This window comes from Phyllopteryx taeniolatus, chromosome 18, assembly GCF_024500385.1.
Source record: "Phyllopteryx taeniolatus isolate TA_2022b chromosome 18, UOR_Ptae_1.2, whole genome shotgun sequence".
In the NCBI taxonomy this organism is placed as follows: Eukaryota; Metazoa; Chordata; class Actinopteri; order Syngnathiformes; family Syngnathidae; genus Phyllopteryx; species Phyllopteryx taeniolatus.
In genome coordinates, this window is record NC_084519.1 from 13,397,791 (window position 1) to 13,420,140 (window position 22,350).

The following is a 22,350-nucleotide window of genomic DNA, read 5'->3' on the forward strand; positions in this document are numbered from 1 at the left end:
AATTTAGACTCTCCAATGAATGCATGTTTTTGGGATGTGGGAGGAAACCGGAGTGCCCGGAGAAAACCCACGCAGGCACGGGGAGAACATGCAAACTCCACACAGGCGGGGACGGGGATTGAACCCCGCACCTCAGAACTGTGAGGCTGACGCTCTAACCAGTCGGCCACCGTGCCGCCCTCCTGTTCAATATAATTTGTCAATTCATCCTGTTATCACTGCAACATTTTAGGGTACATGGCTAGAAATAAGCCAAAATAAACACACATTCTAACATTAGCATAGCCTGTGCCTTAGCTCTGGATGCTGCACTATTACACTCCACAGTCTCCACTTTGCCGCAGCGCTCCATTTTATTGCTACCATTAGTCTCCACTAACACAAAATAAACACATACGCTAATGTATGGTAGCCTGTTCCTTAGCTCTAGCAGTATTACACACTGCAGCCAAAATTCATAAAATTGTATTCAGCATCACAACATTTGAGGATATAAGCAGAGAAATGACCAAATTTAAATCACATGCTGGATTCTACCGTATTATACTCCACAGTCTCCACTAGGAGCCATTAGTCTCCACTTGGATAAAATTTGTCAAGAAGTAATGGAAATGTTTCCATTGCACAGTACCTCGCCGCGGCTCTGATGGCTATTGATGCTTCTCCACCGTCTCCAATTCGCTGGAGCTGCCCTTAGTCTCCTCTCGGATAACAACACTGCGAGGCACTGAGTCGCTCACCTGCGGCCGAGGATGCCCCGTCACCAGGCAGCTGAGCTCCAGGGTCTCGCCCTCTCGGATGGTGTAGACGCGCTCCGTGTGCCGCTCCTCTTCCACGTTGCAGGCGTGCCCAGAGTGAATGATGCGGACAGTAGGGGGTGCTGTAGAGCCAAGGGGCAGAAACATGTCATTAGCTTGTAACCTGAAAGTTGGCACATTCTCTATTGGCCGGTGTTGGGGAGAGGGTTCACATATTTAATCTGTTGACCGTCTATAATATTAACATAAATTTAGCCCAAGGAAAGCTTTTTAATAAGGAAAATATCTGTATATATTCACACCTTCCCATTCAGAGATGCAAATTCCCCAATTAAAAAAAGTTTAATTAAACACTTCCTGCCTCATTTTACACACCTCAGGGCTTGTTGACATTTGCAAAATGAATACGCTGATGCTTTTTTTTCTTTGAACTACATCGTAAACATCAACTTCAAGTTAGTGTATGTTCTGGTAATTACGTGACACAAAGCAGTATCAGTAACACCTAGTGGAACCAACTGTTACTTTTTCCTGAGGTGCCTATTTGAGGATTTATGCGTTTGAGTGGATGACAGTGATGAATTGAGGCATGGCATCTCATCTTATATTTGAGGACGAGCGTTGGATGGTCGCGGAGAACTCAGCTCAACTCAGATCACATTAAGAAGCAATCTTCCAATTCGTGATCAGTTCTTCAAAAGAGAGGCTTCAAGCTGGTTGTTGCCACTCCCAGTTAAAACATACTGTCAAACTAAACACAAAACAAAGAAAATTACACCCTGCATATTTAAAACCAGATAGCTTATGCTAAACGCAAATGGTGCAGCAACACATGTAGACAGAAAATAACAGTACTCAGTCATATTCTTTATCCTCTGGAAAGAATGAGTAATATTAGTGTTGTACTGATAAGATGAAAGGATTCAAGATATCTCAATGAACATTATAAGCGTCTGTCTTATACTTCCCCCAGGTGGCCAAAACGGACAAACCAGAAATACCATTACTCCGTGTTTTTATAAAGTACAATATAACGGATTAATGTCATTTCCATTCATTTCAATGTGAAAAGATTATTTGACATGAGTGTTTTGCCAAAGGAGCATGGTCACGGACGATGCAGCCGGTGATTAATTGAGGCAGGGAGTCTATTTGCGTGCAGGCTTTTCTTTGACGCCTCTCAATGGGCTCCTCATACACAACATAAGCCTATGCCCTTCTCCTCCAACCTCCCTGCCTTTTGATACACTGGTGCCGGGTCCCAACGGGGGGTGTTGGTGGCTAGCGGGCGCGATAAGGGCTCGCAGTGAGGGAGCTTCATGCAAGGCTGCCACTTAAAACAAAAGGAGGCTTGGTAACAAGACCCCAGGGCTGCAGTCCAACAAAGTACTCATGCCATTTAGTCCAATGAGCTCGTGTCTGTGCTGCATGCTATATTGGTCCTGGAGGAGAAGTCAGGGTAACACCCATAATTAATGATCCCAAACTGTGCACACAAACACACGCGCACATACCTCATATTCTTTATGCACAAACAAGCTTACAGCGACAAACAAGACTCGCTTAAGCTCGCATAATGGCCACAATAATGCGCTTGCAGTCGCAGATATGCTTGGATAGTGAAGAGTTGCTCTTCTCCCATCCCCCACCCCCCTAGCAGTGAAACAAATGGCTGTCATTAATACGCCGTTTCCAGATGTGTCATTTGAACTACTTTATTTCATCACTCATAGCATTTGTCATATTGAGATGCGGCATTTTCGTAATAAGGACTAAGCAAATATAGGGGCTTTGCTGCCAATGCATTTATCATGAGCAGTTTATTATTGTACTTATTTTCTATAAAGTTTAAATTCAATTGAATTATTGTTGAAACCCAACCCTAAAACCAACACTAATACCCAACCCCTACCCCTAACCCCTAACCCCGAAACCCTAAGCCTAACCTATAACACTATCCCCCAATCCGAGCACCTAAAACTTATCCCCTAAACCCAACCCTAACATTAATCATCCAACCCTACCCTACCCCTTACTCCTACCCTAAAACCCTGAAACTAATCCTGTAACCCTACCCGAACATCAAAACCGACAATCAATTTCCAATTTTTCAATCGCAGCACTAACCCTATCACTGTACCCTAACCCCTGAACACTAATTCCCTACAACTAACCCCTAACTCCCTAGCACTTAACATTGAATCTGTAATCCTACCCTAACCCTAAACTTAACCCCCTAACCGTAACCCTATATAGAGCCCTCATACTGATCCCTAACCACAACCCTAATACCCTGAAACTAACACCTAATGCTAATCCATAACCCTAAAACATTGTTGCATTATAAGAGCTATTATTCATACGCTTTCTTGTGCTATTTAACATTTTAAAAAAAAATAAAAAAATCCATCCATCCTCACTATGATCATGGGTGTGCTGCAGCCTATCCCGACTGACTGTGGGGAGGGCCGGCCTGGACTGGTCACCAGCCAACTGCAGGGCACATAGAGACACACAAGCATTCGCACTCACATTACACCAAAACTCTGAGGCAGATGTGATAACCACTAGTCCACCGTGCTGCCACATTAGCAACACAAAACGAAAATAACAAGATGTACTAAAGTTGCTTGTTATTTTGCCATTCAAGTGCCTGCCATTTAATGGCATTGTTACAAACAGCAGCTAAAATGCGGGTTTGACTCAGTGTATGTGGACTCATTTACATAATCGTGTCTATTTTGGGCTGTAGCGTCACTCCCACTCACTTCCTTTAACACCAAAAACCCTTTAGCAGCACACACAAACACGAACTGCACTCAACTGACAAACGAGCAGAGAAGCAGGAATCTCACGTGAGGTCGTTTGCATAAATTATGATAAAGAAGCTACACCACCTTGTAATAAAGAAAACAAAAATCACTGTCATTCCTTCGACTTCCGTCTCTCTTTCGGTGGACCAACCAGGACACCGTCTGTGTTGTGCTAACATTAGTGGCGGTGCTCATTTTACAATTCAAACAACTACAGCATAACACTTAACCTAACCCTAACTCCCAATCCAAACACTGTCCCCTAAAAGTAACACTTCGCCCTAACCTTAATCCAAATCCCTACATCAACCCTAAACCCCACATTTAATCTGAAACTATAAACCTTACCATAACCCTTACCGTAACACCTAATTCTCAAGCCTAACCTTCTAACAGTTACCCCAACCAGAAACCTTACCCCCTTACCCCCTTACCCTAACCACAGCCCTTTCTCAAAGCCCCAACTCTAACCACTGCATTTTTATATCTGCAGCTAACCGTCCCTGCACTATTTTGTGAGCAAGAATGGTAATTTAGTGCGAGGTGCTATTGGTGTCTGGCTTGAGTGCGACACATGAAATGAACAGTTTGTCTCACAGTTGTCACCACGTGAGCACTTCTTCCTAATGGAGAGTGGCCTCATGCATGGGTTTAAACGTCTTGCCAGCAGCACATGCATATTATTACATCAGGCCTTGTCAGGCACTATTGATCACGCACTGTAATGCACTCGCTTGCACTCCTCTGCCTCGGCGCTGTTATTGTAAACGAGACTCCGTATGGATCCGGGCCGGGCGCAATCAACACGTATCATCCATCACGGCGGGAACACAGACATTCATAAGGGGTGTGGGACGGTGAGGACACAGCGCCGCTCCAGCACAAAAATGAGACCACTTCCAATCAGGTATCGAACTAGCGACTTGATTTAAGCATTGTTATGCGTGGGAGGAGTGTTTGGACCATCCATTTGGCACAACAGCGCTATTTTTAGCACACAAAAACACAACCGCAACACACTTTGCTACTGCCAAGATGCCAAAGTCTAGCTGCGACGACCCCTGTGGAGGCGTGAGTGGGTTGGATTTTAGAGGACAATTGCACTGCAGCACCGCACAGCCGGCCGGGAATGGTAATTTACTGGAAGTGGCTGCCACATGTGAGCAGATAACAATGTATTTGTCTGTAGACTTGATGAAGCAGCATGTGGCCCAACACAATGACTGTAGTAAAATAAACGGAAAACACCAGTTGCTTCGTCAATCCTGCAGAGGAGAAGACACCTCCTTACCACAAGCTAAACAATGTGTACAGTTACTCAGAGCAGGGAGTACAAAAACAGCCACATATTGCTTAGAGACTAGAGACATATTTTACATAACAGAAGCACAGAATGCGGGAAAACAATGTCTTCTGATTAACAGAGCAGCTGCTGTCACATTAACACAAGCTGCGTCGTAATGACAAACATGAGCAACCTCGTGACCACAAACAATTGTTTACAGTTGAAACAGGAAGTAAAAAAATGTAAAAAATGACAAAATTAAATAAAAACGCAACCTTAGGCGATGAGACAAATACTGCTTCATTAAGTCCAAATACATAAAACCTATAGAAATGCAGCCTCGAATGAATTTCCATTACGATCGTCAACCCATTAGGTGTTTGTTTCACTGTTACCGTCTCACATTCCCAGTTCTCCCATGCATGCTGCCACACCGTGGTGCTCCTGACTCCCCTATGCTACACTAATCAGACATCTGCGGGGGACGGATAAAGTCCAAACGTGGAAGGCGTCCAAAGCGGTGGCTGTCAGTTGATAGGCCCTGGCTAGCGGCGGCTCACTGAAGGGAGAATATCTGGCGAGCTTGAGAAGATTCGGGGCGCTGCCCGCCAAAAAAATGTCTTTCGATTGGACGTCAGTGACTCCCCCGTGAGCTGATTGTCCTATCAATGCCCACAGCGGTGCATGGCTGACGGGGACGCCTTGGCTTGGAGATATGAGACTGTGTGTGTGTGTGCATGCGTGTGTGGTGAGGGGATCGAGGGAGATGCAGCTCACCCTTTCAACACTTCATTATGAAGCGCAGTTGGCCAGGGAAAGTAAAAAAATATACTGTATTTAAAAAATGTGTGCTTGAGACTTTCCGACTAATTTCTTATTCATAACTGGAAGATGATGATGAAAGATGATGGAATCGATGTGTATATTTTATTTGCGACGAATGAAATGCCTTTTTAGGAGTCTCAACATTCTTGGAACTATTAATTTTGGGATATGTATGCATATATCTCACTGAAAATGGTTTGTTTATTTAGCACAATTTTAAAAACAATGAAAGGAGGGAACGAAGCCAACAACGCTTGTTACATGATTGCACTCCCTCCAATAGAATCATATAAAACGCAAAGTGCTGGATAGATATTACAATTAAAAAAACAAAAGAAAATAAACGGGAACTTTAGACAAAGACAACATGTAAAGAACCCATGAATGCAGGATAGAGATTTCATGACGAAGAGAGGGGGGGGGAAAAAATTAACTAAAGTGAAGACTCGAGAAAAGATTAAATGTCTTTCAAATACTTTTTAAAGGCTGTGTAAGATGATATTGATCACAGCCAATGCGGAGCCATCGATCGCAGCCAATTCATTGAGGCAGCACTCGTCCAATGTGCTGCCTTTTTACCTTTGAATGATGTCCTTCTTCTAATGAGACTTTCTCATAGTTAAAGTTATGACAGGAGTGTTGCATTTTGAATATTTGGATTTTCAGGAGTTTTTTTTTTTTTTTTAAATTCTCTTTACAGTTGGTGAGTTTGTTTTCTTCACCTATGGGAAATTTTTGGATAAATCCAAACAAACGAGAGGTGGACCATGTTTGACTGTAAAAGGAAATGTGCAAACTCATCATGAACACAAACTTTTTTTTTTGGATTCAAGGGAAATAAACATACAAACTTGCTGGTAAATATTGTAAAATTTGACATCGGAGTAGCAAACACAAACAAAATCGTAAAAGATTGTCAAAATATTTTGGATTATTAAGCAAATCCATGAAGAGTAATGCAAACTTAAATGACAACAAAACCCCTACTGACTGTTTTACTACATTATTTTTAATTATTTGCCTTTGTTTAAACAGGTAAGGCACTTAAGAACCGTTTCTTACTTACAAGAAAGGATCCTTTGCCAGTGGACAGTTGGAGTTGGGATTTGAACTGCCGACTCTTCTGTCAGTCGATGACCTGCTCTACCAACTGAGCTACAACAGCTCAAACCCCTTTAAGCTCTTAGCAAAGAAAGCTGTTCCGGCGTGGTTCTCGCGTGACAGGCAGCACTGTGTCACCACCAATTAGCCTTAGAGGCGAACAAAAAGAAGACCAACGCAAACATGAACAAACATTAGTATAGTCTCGTATGTCGTTGAGGCCAGCTCGCTCTGACACACCGTCGAAGGGCATTCTCGTGGTAATATTATCCTTTATTACTGTATAAAACGCTTAGATTGTAAGCACCACACGAATAACGTAACTGTTTATAGTTGCTCAGAACAGGCAGTACAAATACAGTATATCATTGGCTAATGAGTCACATGGTGCTTAACTTAAAGACACAGAGCACAGATGCAAACAATCCGGTATCCAAGGTCTTCTGACTAAGATGGCAGCTGCTGTCACACAAAAATACAATTGTTTAGAGTCCCTGAAAACAGAGTACAACAATAACATACGGCAAAGATGAACATACAGTATACAGTCAATCCGGAAATTATTCACAGCGTTTCACGTTTTCCACATTTTGTGATGTTACAGCCTCATCTCAAAATGGAATAAATTAATTCCCCCAGCCCTCAAAATTCTACCCACATCACCACATAATGACAATGTGAAAAATGTTTTTTTGAAATTTTTATTACAAATAATAAACTAAGACATCGCATGTCCATAAGTATTCACAGCCTTTGCTCAATACTTTGTTGATGCACCTATGGCAGTAATTACAGCCTCAAGTCTTTTTGAATATGATGCCACAAGCTTGGCACACCAATCTTTGGGCAGTTTCGCCCATTCCTCTTTGAAGCACTTCTCAAGCTTCATCAGGTTGGATGGGGAGCGTCGGTGCTCAGCCATTTTCAGATCTCTCCAGAGATGTTCGATCGGATTCAAGTCTGTGCTCTGGCTGGGCCACTTAAGGACATTGGCAGAGTTGTCCTGAAGCCACTCCTTCATTGTCTTGGCTGTGTGCTTAGGATCGTTGTCCTGTTGGAAGGTAAACCTTCGTCCCAGTCTGAGGTCCTGAGCACTCTGGACCAGGTTTTCATCCAGGATGTCTCTGTACTTTGCTGCATTCATCTCTCCCTCAATTCCGACTTGTTTCCCAGTTCCTACTGTTGAAAAACATCCCCACAGCATGCTGCTGCCACCACCATGCTTCACTGTAGGGATGATATTGATGAGGTGATAAGTGGTGCCTTGTTTCCTCCAAACATGATGCCTGGGATTCACGCCAAAGAGTTCAATCTTTGTCTTATCAGACCAGAGAATTCTCTTTCTCATGGTCTGAGAATCCTTCAGGTGCCTTTTGGCAAACTCCAGGCGGGCTGCTATGTTCCTTTTACTAAGGAGTGGCTTCCGTCTGGCCACTCTACCATACAGGCCTGATTGGTGGCATGCTGCAGAGATGGTTGTCCTTCTGGAAGGTTCTCCTCTCTCCACAGAGGACCACTGGAGCGCTGACAGAGTGATCACTGGGTTCTTAGTCACCTCCCTGATTAAGCCCCTTCTCCCTCGATTCCTCAGTTTAGACAGGCGACCAGCTCTAGGAAGAAAGCTGGTGGTTTGGAACGTCTTCCATTTACGGATGTTGGAGGCCACTGTGCTCTTTGGAACCTTCAAAGAAGCAGACATTTTTCTGTACCCGTCCCCAGATTCATGCCTCGAGACAATCCTGTCTCAGAAGTCTACAGACAATTTCTTTGACTTCATGCTTGCTTTGCGCTCTGACATGCACTGTCACCTGTGGGACCTTATAAAGACAGGGGTGTGCCTTTCCAAATCATGTCCCATCAACTCAATTTACCACAGGTGGACTCCAATTAAGCTGTAGGAACCTCTCAAGGATGATCAGTGGAAACATGATGCACCTGAGCTTCATTTTGAGCTTCGTGGCAAAGGCTGCGAATACTTGTGTACATGTGATTTCTTAGTTTTTAAATTTTTCATAAATTTGCAAAAGATTCAAAAATCACATCATTATGGGGTGTTGTGTGTCGAATATTGAGGGGGGGGGAAATGAATATATTCCATTTTGGAATGAGGCTGTAACATAAAATGTGAAAAAAGTGAAGTGTTAGAACAAAAGGATGTTATTAGTAACAACATGGGCAATGAGCCACATACTGCTTTACCAGCGAAATAGTCACAAGAAATTAAGTATAAAAGGTCTTCTGACTAATACGTTACACAAACACGTTACACAAACACGTGCTGCCTCGTGAGCACAAACACACAATTGTTTTTAGGATAAAATAGAATCAAAGCGTATAGAAGCGAAAGAAGCATATGTTCCCGATATTATACAGTGATGATTTACGATTACTGCAACATTTAAGTGCTTTAATTTGAGAGTTTGCAGGCGAGATAATCACGATCACTCAAGGGGTTTATGTCGGTGTTTTTTTAGCCCTGGAAATGGGCTTTTGCGATCAGGCTTTACAAATGTGAAGAGTGGGGAGTAGTGTGTGGATGAGTCACAGCGGTTCAATAAAAGGTCTGATGTACAGCTGATGCATCAGCAGCGCGTAGCTGGCAACCAATATTCCGTCCGAGAGCTCGTCGGTCCTGCCATCCATAAAATACACCGAGCCTCAGACGACTAAAAGGAGATGATAATTAAACCTGTTCTCCGTCACGCCCTCTCGTTGTACTTTACCTCGTCATCACCGTCACGCTGTTGACGCCTCGTCCATCAAACCTGAGCGCAGGCAAGCCCAAGGTATTGTTCATTATGAGCTGAGCAGCAGTGGTGGACCCCTCAGGGCAACCAAGATCTTCTCTGCTGGCCTAACACTACCAAAACCACTAATCAACATGTACAACACTGCTTCAAATATAGAATGTTTTTTTGTTTTTTTTCCCCCCAATCAGATTTCAGCCTCTATTTGCTGCTATGTCAATCTAATCTTCCCGGTGCCTTCAGAATCAGTAGTGCTGGCAGATACAAATTTTAACTAGTGTATTAACAAAAGGACTGTTTCTTTAAACAAGTAGATTTCAAATTCATTCTCTACAGGACCAGAGCACTGGGACTTGATGACGTCAGCATTTTTCCGTTTGCTTTGTCCACAAAACTTTTTACAGCGAACTTTGACGAGCAAAACACATCTGTTGAGATTTGAACACACATACATTCATTCATTCACAGTGAGAATGGATGGATGGATATAAAACAAAGAATAGGATCGTATTAACATACTGTTAAATCCACAGCATACAGAGACCCTTTTCCAGCAGTTGTCATGGCAACGTCAAGGAAAAAAAATAAAAGTACACCACAACAATAAAAACAAAAACAAAGCGGCAACATCTTTGGCATGCCGAAGTAGTGGCAAAGAGAGAAAGATGCGGAAAGCACTAGCACCACTTACATTTATTTTCTTGCAAGAAAGAGGAGAACGTGCAAAGAATAGTCACTGAATGCAATATAAACGATCTTTTGAGTTAACACGGCAGCTTCTGTCACATTTATACCAAACATGGAGCTGCCTCGTGGTGACAAATATACAATTGTTTATGGTTACACTTCCATTAGAAAAACTATGAAAACGACAGCGGGGCGTAAATGAGATGTGTCTGCTGCAGTTGGGCATTAGGCACGGGGACCATAAAGCTCATAAAGCGGATGGATGGCTCATACATCAGCGAGCATTGGCTCTGCTGCGCTGTTGTGCGAGTGGGGGGGAACTAAAATTGGATTACCGATGCAGCCACACGCATCACTGGAATAACACCCACACACACAAAGTCATACATGTACAAAAGGCATGCTCAAACTATGTGAAAGTGACCAATCGTCAAGCTCTTGTTGGCAGTTCATCTGGGCCACAATAAGCAACACACACATACAACTCCTGAATCCACGTGATCATAAACAGCACATTATGATGATGTACGACGTCCCATAAAAGTCCGCCGCAACGGGATCTGAGTCGGGAAGCTGCCGACCTCGACGTGTGAAATCGGATCCTAAAAGAGTTTACAGTCAGCTGGGCGGCGTCCCTTTCGAGAGAAACGGTGATTTCAAAGCCAGAGGGACAATAAAAGATGACGAGGCATCTCCCTAAACAAGTTGTTTCACCGCTTTTGGGGTGGGGGGGTCATGTTTTGATGCAGTCATGATACAAACACTGTAAAACCTAATGGTCATAAAGAGCTGTTTGGTTGTTTGCAAAAACGAGTCATTAGGGAAATTTATTTCCTTTATGGACTATGAGAAAGACGAGTCCGATGCAAGAATCTTGATGATTTTCACTCTTGATAACCATCGTTGAAATGTTCAAACAAAATTTTAGAGCATCATTTCTATACTATCATCCAAATTTTAGGGCACTATTTCGAGAAACTAGAAGCTACGAGTCTACTTATTTCCAATCTAAAATGTTGCTTTTCAACATTCTGTTTACCTTTCTGAATGTATGAAAGAATCCCCAGGATTTTTACGAGTCTTAATCTTTCTTTAAATGTTCAAGCAGAATTTCAAAATCTTATGAAAGAAATGAAGATTTTTAATTAGGTCCAACCTAAATTTTCGACTATCCAATTGTAAATGTATAAAAGAATCTTCATTATTTTCGCTATTTTCTCTTTTACATGTTCAAGCAATATTTAAGGGTGTTAGTTCTTAAGAAAGAAACCTACTGGTTTGAATAAAAGAATGACCCAAAATGTAGCAAAAGCTGACGTATTTCTTACACCACAATTATTACAAATGGGCTAAAAGGCTCCTGCTTACATGAGTTAAGATCAACTGTAGTTTGCTTTAATAATTCTGCGGCCCCAGCTCGGCCTTAATGGTCCCAAGAAACAAAAGTACAAAAGCCAGGATTGTAAAACTGTCCGCGACTAATGGAGCAATCAGATATGCAGCATCCCTGCATCGCTTTCTACTGTGATATAAATTAGGGCTGCACTCAGGGCTGGAAACGCTAACAGTGTGTTTTTTATTTCATTGAAATATTTTATTTCTTGAGTGTATTTATTGTTGCCATTCATCAACATACCGAAGAGATTTGGCTAGGCAGATGCATCTCGGAAAATGTTTTTAGGATGCTGGTCGCATTGAAGCAGACAGGAAAGATAAGGACATGATGGTTTGTTTGATACGGCGTCTTTGTCATGTTGCGATTCAAACTTGGCGACGGGCTCGCTCGACATCTGTAACGTGACGCTCAGCAACTTGAGAGCCGCCCGTGGACAGATTAGATTAACCCAACGTGTCAATGTTTGGTCAGGGTGTGCTGGGCATTCCCAATTTGTTTAGGACCCCAACTGCTTATGTCCAAACACATACACACCTTGACCACCTGTATATAAACCTGCTCCTGACCGATTATCAGCATCAACTCCTGCAAGAAGGTGCAACCATCTCACAAACTTGTGAAGACGCAATGGACCTCAGAGCCATCATGTTCCTTCTTTTGCTGCAGCTCGTCACCCTCTGCCATGCACGACCTGACTGGGTGAGTACCGGCACTTTAAAACTGCTCTTTATCAAGTGAGACAGTTCACTTGGAATAGTGGACCCAGAAATTGCTCTTGTTTCCAACTCACAGTTCTCCAGATCCAGACCTTGAGTCAAGGAGACTGTGAGGGGCATTGGCATATTGTGTGGAAATCCATGCTGTCATTGAGAGAAATTAAAAACAAGACATCTAGCTGCTATTTGAACATTGACTCTTCTGCAGACTGTTTTCCTTTAATCCTTGTTCTGCGTGAAGGGGTACAGACAAGAAATGGATGGAGGTTGAAGTCTGCAAAATTCCAGCCTATAACATAGAACGGGCCCTCGGCACACCTTACATCTGTTGACAAAATTAGTTACTAAATATTAGAAGGTTGAACTTCGTTAGTTTCTTTAAGATTGGGAACAGTATGCATCATGCCGCAAAATGTGTGCAACGGACCTACTGTCAATTATAATGACAAAAAGCTAATTTCGAACAAAAGAGCAGATGATATCCTTTGGTTTGTGGGTAAAAAATTGTGATATTGTCCACTTTAGGTATTGTTCCACTGTGGTTGGTATCCTTTAGTGGAGCTGACTTTATGCTAGAGAATCAGGACACACTCGAGACTGGTCACTCGTTCATAAACGACAAAACACCCAACCCCACAGCTATAGACAATTTAAAGTCTAAACTTAACCTAAGAGGTATGTTTGTGGGATGTGGGAGGGCACCAGAGCAACCGGAGAACCCTAGGCAACATTTCCATCACAGTCTAAAGTGCATAATTTCTTGCACTCTCTTTACAGGACCAGGCCGTCGACAGCGGTACGTGACTGGCACTCGAGACCCGTCTGTGTGCAACCATCCTAACAATCGAAATCAATAGGGATCCAAGTGTGTGTGCATGTAACCGCCACTGAATGTCATCTGCTTTCTCATTAGAGAACTCGAGGGACCCGGCCGAGGAGAACATCTCAGAAACAATCCTGAGGATGAACAATGGTGATGATTTAAAGGAAAAATTGGAGATTTGCCAATGTTTATGCATGCAGGTTGATATTTTTTTTTTCTCTTTCTTTCTTTCAGGTTCAACTGAATACCTGATAGAGGGGGATGTGGTGATTCCGAAAACGAGGACCGCCATGAAGTGCACCGGCAATGCATACAGCTGCCTGTGGCCTAAGTCTCACAACGGCAAAGTCGAGATCCCCTACAGCATCATGGACAAATACAGTAATTTTTGTGTTCCTGGTTTCACATTCATTCTGGATTACTGACATCATAAACGAAGAAGCATTTCATTTGCAGTTAATTCGGAGAAGAGAACCATTGTAGGTGCCCTGAGGGCTATCGAGGCCAGAACCTGCATCCGCTTCATCCCACGAACAACCCAGAGGTCTTACCTCAGCTTTGAGCCCAAATTCGGGTGAGTCCAAACTGTAAAAATGGCAATAACAACGTTAACTTGGCCAGTAAGAAGCGATACAACCTTGTATTTGTGAGGGCTAATGTTAAAATGCTAAAAGCAGAGTTAGGAAAAAATGTATAGCAAAAAAAAAATAAGCAATTGTCTCCGCTCTCAAATGTAGTGGGCATGCTCACTGAATGTGCCGAAACCACGTACCGCTCAATTGTCAACTGTCAATCAAAAAGCACTAGTACGACCTGAAAAATGCATCCCGACATGTTTGAGCCACCAGAGCCAGAATCCAATTCCAAGCAAGAAGTCACTAACCCGTTCCTCTTAGCTTGAAGCAGAATGGTAATTTTTTTCCCCCTCCCATTTGGAAGTTAGCAATATAGCATATTTTGTCACTTTTAGGTTTTTCAAGTTCTTATACTGTGGGGAAGGGGGAGAATTGGCTGTCAATTGGCAGCCGTTTTAGCCCCAGATGTAGATTTAGAAACCAATGAATTTAATTAACTCGGTCTTTAAGAAAATTTGGGGGCAATTATGATCAAATTTCAAGACCTCCCATTAACAAAAATGAGGTTACAAATCATTTTCATTACTACTCTGAATGTAAGCACAGTAGCTGTAGCACATAAGCTAACGCTATAAACAACAACATCCAGACTAGTCCACCAATTAATTTCATCAGCTCCTAAAATAGGTGGTCTGGGATCACAGTGGAGTATGATTTCGAGCAGTGATTCTCAACTGGTGGGTCGGGACCCAAAAGTGGATCACGTAGCCATTTTGGGTGGTCGCGGACAGGTAGTAAAAATCGGTGTCGAGATCATACATTTTTCTACATGCAGTTATGTCTGTCCTCAATTTCTTAATCAGGCCCTCTGAAAGTCACTTTAAACATGTAAGCATAAGTAGTGATGTTTAAAAATATGACAATATCTTTTCAAATGCAATGTCTTTTACTGTTCCTAACTTTTGTAAGTGGGTCACGACTTAGAGACAATGGAAAAATGTGGTTCCCAGGGTGACAACACTTAAGAACCAATTATTTAGACAGTGGTATTTTTGGGGGATCAAATTATTACCTATTGTTGCTTTAAGCGCAAAACCTTATGCGACATGTGTCCACCCGTTCCAGCTGTTTCTCAATGCTGGGCCGCATAGGTGAAAAGCAGTTGGTGTCGCTGCAACGTTTCGGCTGTGTCCAGCACGGCATCATCCAGCACGAGGTGCTGCACGCCTTGGGCTTCTACCACGAGCACACACGCAGTGACCGCGACCGGTACATCCGCATCAACTGGGAGAACATCCAGGACTGTAAACGCCTCTCTCCTACTTTGCATGAGCTCTTATTTTGTTCAACATCACCTTTTTTTTTTACCCTCTTATTTTGATAAGTAACGCATAGTCCCTGTGTTCAGATAACAAGTACAACTTTGAAAAGCATGACACTGATAATCTCAACATCCCCTATGACTACAGCTCCATACTGCACTACGGAAGGTAAGACAAAAATTTACCAGACCACTAGTATCATATTCCAGACACCCTGTGCTAGCTGCAGCAAAGCAAAATCAGAACACAGTTGAGATCAAGCTTGCTCACACTGAGCAGCACATTTTGCTTTATAATGCTATGATAGTCTTGAGTGGCACGCTGGACGACTGGTTAGCACATTTGACTCACAATTCTGAGGACCAGAGTTCAACGCCGGCCTCACCTGTGTGGAATTTGCATCTTCTCCCCGTTCCTGCCTGGGTTTTCTCCGGCGACTCTAAATTGCCCATAGGTGTGAATGTGAGCGCGAATGGTTGTCTGTTTCTATGTGCCCTGAGAATGGCTGGCGACCAGTTCAGGGTGCACCCCGCCTCTCACCCGAAGATAACTGGGATAGGCTCTAGCACACCTGCGACCCAAGTGAGGCTAAGCGGTATGGAAAATGAATGGATGAATAAATGGATGATAGTCTTGAGATTTCATTGAATGATGCAGCAGTTCTGTCCCAAGTAACTAAACCATTTTATGTTTTGCGATCAGCAGTGTTTTAGTACAGCAGCCAAGTCTTGTAGGACCCCTCCAACAGTGTTTGTAATGACACAATTCTTTGTCTAAATCCGTAGGACCGCCTTTGGAGTGCGACAGGCCGTAACCCTCACACCCATCCCTGACAGCTCTGTGGAAATCGGCCAGCGGGAGGACCTCTCTGACCTGGACATCCTCCGGATCAATCGTCTCTACAAGTGCTCCAATTAAAAAAAATGCAGGATGTTATATGACATGTCATGTGACACTTTCAATAAAATAACCATCCTAATGTCTTCTCTTCTCCTCTTTTATAAAGCAACAGGGTGTAACAATTTAAGTCTTTGTATAACACCTTCAAAACAATATTGACAATACATTAGGTCATGGTGGCACAAGGGCAACATTTTATATATATATATATATATATATATATATATATATATATATATATATATAAATATATATATAAATATATATATTTATATATATATATATATATAAATATATAAATATAAATAAAAATAAATATATATAAATATATATATATATATATATATATATATATATAGAGAGAGAGAGAGAGAGAGAGAGAGCCTTTGATTTTTATTTTTACTCAAGGTGGACTTTAAATAATACTAACTCAGTGTTTACCAGAACAGACTGCTACATGTGGGCAGATGATAATGTCTTTAGACATGGTGACGCAGCATAAGGCACATTGCCCACAGTTATTCTCATGTGCTATGTTCCAAATAACCGTTTGGAATTGGGGAAAAGTACCAACATCATTGTACCCTGCACAGATTAAAGACCCCCTTTGCCAGATGTAGCAACGCAGCCAGCCGCATGAACAGAACTGAGATACTGGATAGCACATTTGCCACCGGAATAACCTAATAGTTTTGGGATTACATTCTAAACCATGTTCCAAGTAGCAGTTTGGAATTTGAAAATGTACATAGATTAGATTTTCAATGTACCCTTCACAGATACAAGACGGAATCGTGTTCAAAATCATTTTCATCAGTTTGCTTTGTGTAATTTCTCCTTTCACTCCCATTTTTAGAAGAAATTCCTCTATTGGTTTTCTGTTTTAGCCAAATAAGATGTATTCAGCTTGACAAAGTTATAGTTGACAAAAAAAATAAAAATTATTTAATAAGTTATAGAGGAGCATTTTCAAACGGTGACAAAGGAATGAACTTAATTAGATGCGGAAAAAAGAGGGAAAAAAAGCACTGGAGGGCAGATATGTGGCAATGTCTTCTTAAATGAGTTCATTTCCATGGCTCAGGCTTGTAATTAAGTTTGGGATTTGTAGAGTCGCGAAAAAGTGCGGGGGTGCGTCTCTTGCGGAGAGCTGCTGCTGACGACGTGTGGGGACAAACTGCAAAACTCGTGCTAACCCTGCTGAGAATTTAGCTTTATTTGCCATCCGGCCTAATCCTTTTTTTTTTTTCCCCTCCGTGGTTTTTTTTCCCATTTGTTGAAATCCTCCACCGCCGCGAGAGATGGTGGGAGTAAAAGTGTTGTGTGGAGATTCTGACACAGATTCCAACTGAGCTTATTTGTCCGTCCTGTGATCTATGAATGCACACATGCAGTGCGACAGCGTGGCGTTGAGGGCCGTTGAGGTTTATATGCAAACTTATGAAGCCCAGAGACTGTTGACGGACACCTTCAATGTTTCATAGCAGAGCTTTACTCCGTATCCATCTTCGCGGGCGTGAAATATTTACACGCTTCTTGTTTTTTGAAATATTTAACGCCCTCGCCATGCACGCTCCAAGAAGCTCTGATTAAAGTCAAATTACCAAATGACCCCTCCTTTGACAGGAATGCGAACATGGCCACCGTCGCGACACGTCGAGGCTAAAAAGTTCACTCAGCTGACAAAGTGAAAGACATCAAGTTTAATATGGTAAATCTTATAAAGTATACAAATGGGAATTTTGCAGGTGCCTTACTAAATAACGTGGTACATTTTCACTCTAGAATGCCCTGATTGTCTTGAGATTTCTTTGTAGCCTGCATTGATTCACTGTGGAAAAGTAGCCCTAGAAGGTAGCATAGACCGAGTTTTCGAACACGAGACGGCCCACTTGGCTCCACAATGCTTTGATAGTCTTGAAAATTCTGACAACAGGTGCCTGATGTAGCAAAGAGGCACAAGGACATAACCGAGACCAAGCTTTATGACATTGGACTAGGGGTGCAGCTCATGATTATTTTGATAAATGATTTATGTCGATTATTTTTCAATTAAGCAATGACTCAGATATTTAAAAATCATTACATTTCCATTCCTTTATTAAAACATTATTTATTGCATAAACACTGCAGAAAATGCACACACATAAACTGTTCATCATTCAGTTACTGGTTTGGTCCGTAACGTGTCAGAAAATAGGTACAAATGTTGATCATTGTTTTCCAAAGTAAAAGCAGATGTTTGCAAATGTTCTATTTTGATTAAATACAAAGATAATTGTACATTGTGCTTATTAAATACATTGGCAGTCTTGAGATTTGGTTTGCAACAAAGCAGCCCCAGAAGCTAAAGAGACCAAGCTTTCTTATACTGGCCAGGACACGTTGCTCCAGAATGCCTGAATTGTCTTGAAATTTCATTGCATACTCCACAGATTCAAGACGCACAGTGCCAGATGTAGCAAAGCGAGTCTAGAAGGGAAGTTTCCCCGCCAGTGGCTTTCACATACTTCCTTCCTCACTTACAAGCCGGAATCCACAGTACTCATTCCAAATGCTTTCTAAAGTTCACCCGAAGCCAATATGAGGCTTCGCCGATCTCAATTGAGTTGGCTGTTCCCCAATATTACAGTCATTTAGTGCCTTTTGTTCCGCGGTGCCGCCCGGCGACAAGACGCCGTCTCCAGCGAGCGTTTTTGTGCCTGTTAAAAAGATGAAAATGACTCGGTTGGATGTTCTAATTCCAGCGACTGAAGCCTTTTGTTATCTTCCCTTAAACCGGTGAATGGGATTTTATTCCCCCCACGTGGCGTTTGCATTAAAAAGTGTACCGAGAAGGGATTTAGCACAAGAAGCGGTGTCCAATAACTCCTTATAAGCAATTATGCTTTCCTCTCTGCTGCCTTAAAAATGACAACTACTTTGAGTGTGTGTCTTATTTCATGATGTAATTACTACTTGAGTGTGCGATGTACATTTTCAGGGTTGTTTTTGACTATCAGTAACAAGGTGGATATTCAATGAAACAAAATGGGCATGATTTTTTTAAACTTGGATACATTGAATGCTCTGTTGAATTGTGATTCCATATTGTCAACCATTTTCAACAGCATAGATAGATAAATAAATACTATAAAATCATAATTTTACCTATTCCCCCCCCCACAAAAAAAAAAACGACTTTAAAAAATATTTCATATATATAAAAACATTGGGATTTATTTTTATATTGTGTTAAAATATTTTAGAATACTTTTTACAACCTCATTTTGAAAGCCAATAAAATGTGTTTTTCATGATAGCCACCATAGGAAATAAGGAGAAATTAGGTTGGATGAATTGTTTATTTTACTATGATTCCATACTTTCAAGTGTTTATTATTATAATTAGTGTCCATTTTTTTTCATTTGGGGGGAGGGGGGATGTAAACATTTGTATTAAGAATCTAAAGATTAATGATTCAATTTCTAAAAATATAATGATGTACTCTTATAAACCCCTATTTTCTTTACCATTGTTTAGACATTCATTAATTTGTGTGTATATGTATACACTTTTATTTCATTTATTTGTTCGTTTTCCTTTAGTTTGGGAGTTGTATCAATGTAAAAAGGGCTGGTTTTGATATGATCTGTTATTTTTAGCAGGGTCACCAATAAGTCATCTGTGATGATAACTAAATGCACAATAACGACGAAAAAAACATTTTTCTTAAGAAAGCGCACCAGGCTTTTTGTAGCACGAGACAATTAAGAGGCTGCTAGAAGACGCCAGCCAAACTCCCGACACACTGCCGACGCTTTCATGAAGGACCCCGAGGAGCTGCATGTGAACTTGTTGGATTACTGATCCGAGAACAGCGGCTTACAAGCTGCTGCGTTGTCGCTGTGTTCTCACAGCGCATACATATTTCATGGCTTCTTCCTGGCTCACAGACACCAGGATTGGGGCTGGAGTCGCTTTAAATATAATTTTAAAAATAATAATAATCATTCAGAGAGAATTCTGGGTAAATCCTGCAAAGCAATATGAGAACCCTTTCTTCAAGCAGAGCTGATCTGTTTGGGAGAAAACTAACATTCATTTGTAGCGATGTTTGGATGCACACGTTTTTGTCATTCGGATTGAAATCATTGCGATTGAAGATCTCCGGTCAACTGTTTACATGTGACATGATCTATTCCGGTCTGGCGTTAACATGGGCCACTACATTTAATCAGAACAGCCGTTTTACATACGTGTGACATGCGCAGATCGATTCAAACATCACATGATTTGGGCTTCCAAACCGATTATAATCGGAGGTCTTCGTGTAAACCCAGCTAGTGACGGATGTTTTTGTTTTACTCGGGGGGAAGGCAAAGGTGAGGGGTACTATTTGGATCAATTACAATTCATTGCTAACCAAAACAAAATTATCTCAAAGGAGAATAAAACAGTCTGTCTGATGAATTATATAGAATTGTAAAGGCTGGACAGTATTTTCTTTTTATATCTTGTGCGTTAGGTGGCAGATTGAACAAACATTTCAGTGGAACCATATTTGGTGACAGAAGTGGGGGCTCAAAATTACGCAAATGTAAACAAATTCCCTGCATTGTATTTAAGATACTCTTATGTTATGATAACAATTAGCATTCCAGTTTAAACCTTATTTCAAGACTGAAGTAGGGGCTGGAAATGTACTGCATGTAAACAATTTCCATGCGTAGTACTACAGATGTCTTTCATGACAATTAGAGTTCCGCTTGAACCACATTTGGCGACAGAAGTGGGGGAATAGAGACTTGACCGAAAGAAGCGACAATACTGAAGACGCTCCTGAAGATTGTCAGGGTCCCCTGAGGACTGGCTCATCCGTCATCATTAGGTGGTTTTCTCTTGCCGCGCTGCCGCTCTTTGCATCTTAGTCGCTTAATTCCCTGAGACAAATATGAGCACGGCCGACTGTGCCGTCGAGCAACACAAGCTGCTGCTCAACGCTACATTAATCCACTGCGCTGGGCGGCGGCCTGATGGATTTCTTTATTAAGCAGCAGAGGCCACAGAGTGAAGGTCAAGAGAGTCCGTCATGTGTTTGTGAGCCAACTTTTAAAAGGTTGGTTAGCTTTCTGCTCCCGCCCACAAAGACCAAAAGTGATTCTAGCTACTCCATTATTCGTAATGATCCCAGAAGCAAATATCATAAAGGGGCAATCAGGGCTCACGGGAGTTTCGATCCATTATTGGTATGGTAGGCTGGAGAAAATCTATTTTATTCATTCTAACTTGAGCCTCTTAATCCTGATCGCAAATCACACATTGATGACATTGACACAGGCTAGTGGGTGGACATTTAATTCCTAGTCACGAGGATCTAGGTTTCAATCTTGGCTTTGGCCTTCCTGTGCAGAGTTTGGGTGTTCTTCCTGTGCCTGTGTGTATGTTTTTCCAGGTGTTCTTGGATTACGACGGTCCTAGCATAGAAGGTTCCGAGGGTCCGAATGGCTAACAGTGTAGGGATAAGAATACGTTGGTCACTGGGCACGAGAAGGCACGCTCAGATACCGCAGTACTTAATGCTTTTCATTTGATGTTTTATATTTCGGCCAACAAGAAGAGTTGTTCATACAGTGTACACACTTACTGTAGTTATGACTTTACGACTGTGTTGGGGTAGTTCCGATTTGGGTAAAAAAATTGGGTTAAGATGCGGCCGAAAGAACAGATCTCTGTCATAAATCTATGAGTGGTGGTGTTCAGTAGTGGTTCCTCCATGTGAACCAAACTCATCAAGAGGCCTCATATATTTACAAATTAACGATAAACAGGAAATCGCACTTTACGCTGTCGAATCAGCAACTAGCTAACCAAAACAGCAGCATCTGCTGAGGAACGTAAACAGTCTCTTAGATAAACCCATCTCTTACCCATTTTTGGTTCTGTTCCCAAGTTTGTATATCAGGCCATAGATAACATCAATTAGGGTTCTAGTAAAACCTTATTTTGGAGACAGAATAGGGGCCTCAAAATGTACCGTATCTTGTCATCAACTCTTCTGAGAAGTACTTCTAATTAACCTACTGTATTTTATGAGGAAACGCTCTTTAACATACAATCCAGTAGAACTATTTTTGGTGACAGACGTGGGGGCTCAAAATGTAGTGCATGTTGTAACCGCATTTCTAACGTCGTATTAAAGAAGATTCGTACTTCACGCAGAGTTGTTAACAGTCAGAATTCTAGTAGGAACATATTTGGTGACAGCAGTCGGGCTCAAAATGCAGGGCTTTTCGTAAATGTGCTTCCTGCACAGTATTAAAGATAATCTTAAATTACTTGCAGACAGTGTCTTTAACAATGATCAAAACCATATTTTTGTGTAAACTATCCCTATTTTTGGTTCCGATCCTAAGTTTGTA

The 22,350-nt window shown here is 41.8% G+C and overlaps 2 protein-coding genes across 3 annotated transcripts in view; one reads left to right on the forward strand and one right to left on the reverse strand.

Moving 5' to 3' along the window:
* LOC133468185 (MAM domain-containing glycosylphosphatidylinositol anchor protein 2-like) overlaps positions 1–22,350 on the reverse strand; it is a 159,267-nt gene that overhangs the window by 96,136 nt on the left and 40,781 nt on the right. For both annotated transcript variants that reach the window (XM_061753764.1, XM_061753763.1), the window contains exon 3: positions 741–880. In XM_061753764.1, coding sequence (XP_061609748.1) covers positions 741–880 — 140 coding nt within the window. The remainder of the gene's footprint in view (positions 1–740; positions 881–22,350) is intronic.
* Positions 8,897–16,027, forward strand: LOC133468636 (low choriolytic enzyme-like). The gene is made up of 8 exons (XM_061754784.1): positions 8,897–12,311; positions 13,106–13,124; positions 13,242–13,301; positions 13,386–13,532; positions 13,608–13,725; positions 14,852–15,030; positions 15,135–15,216; positions 15,834–16,027. The coding sequence occupies exons 1-8, from the start codon at positions 12,072–12,074 to the stop codon at positions 15,964–15,966; spliced, it is 978 nt and encodes a 325-aa protein (XP_061610768.1). The 5' UTR covers positions 8,897–12,071; the 3' UTR covers positions 15,967–16,027.

Excerpts from the sequence above, each read along its gene's own strand:
- LOC133468636 (XM_061754784.1), top strand. The coding sequence starts at position 12,072 with ATGTTTGGTCAGGGTGTGCTGGGCATTCCCAATTTGTTTAGGACCCCA. Across the intron at positions 13,726-14,851 it reads AGCTTTGAGCCCAAATTCGG|CTGTTTCTCAATGCTGGGCC; the intron begins GTGAGTCCAAAC and ends CACCCGTTCCAG. Across the intron at positions 15,217-15,833 it reads TCCATACTGCACTACGGAAG|GACCGCCTTTGGAGTGCGAC; the intron begins GTAAGACAAAAA and ends CTAAATCCGTAG.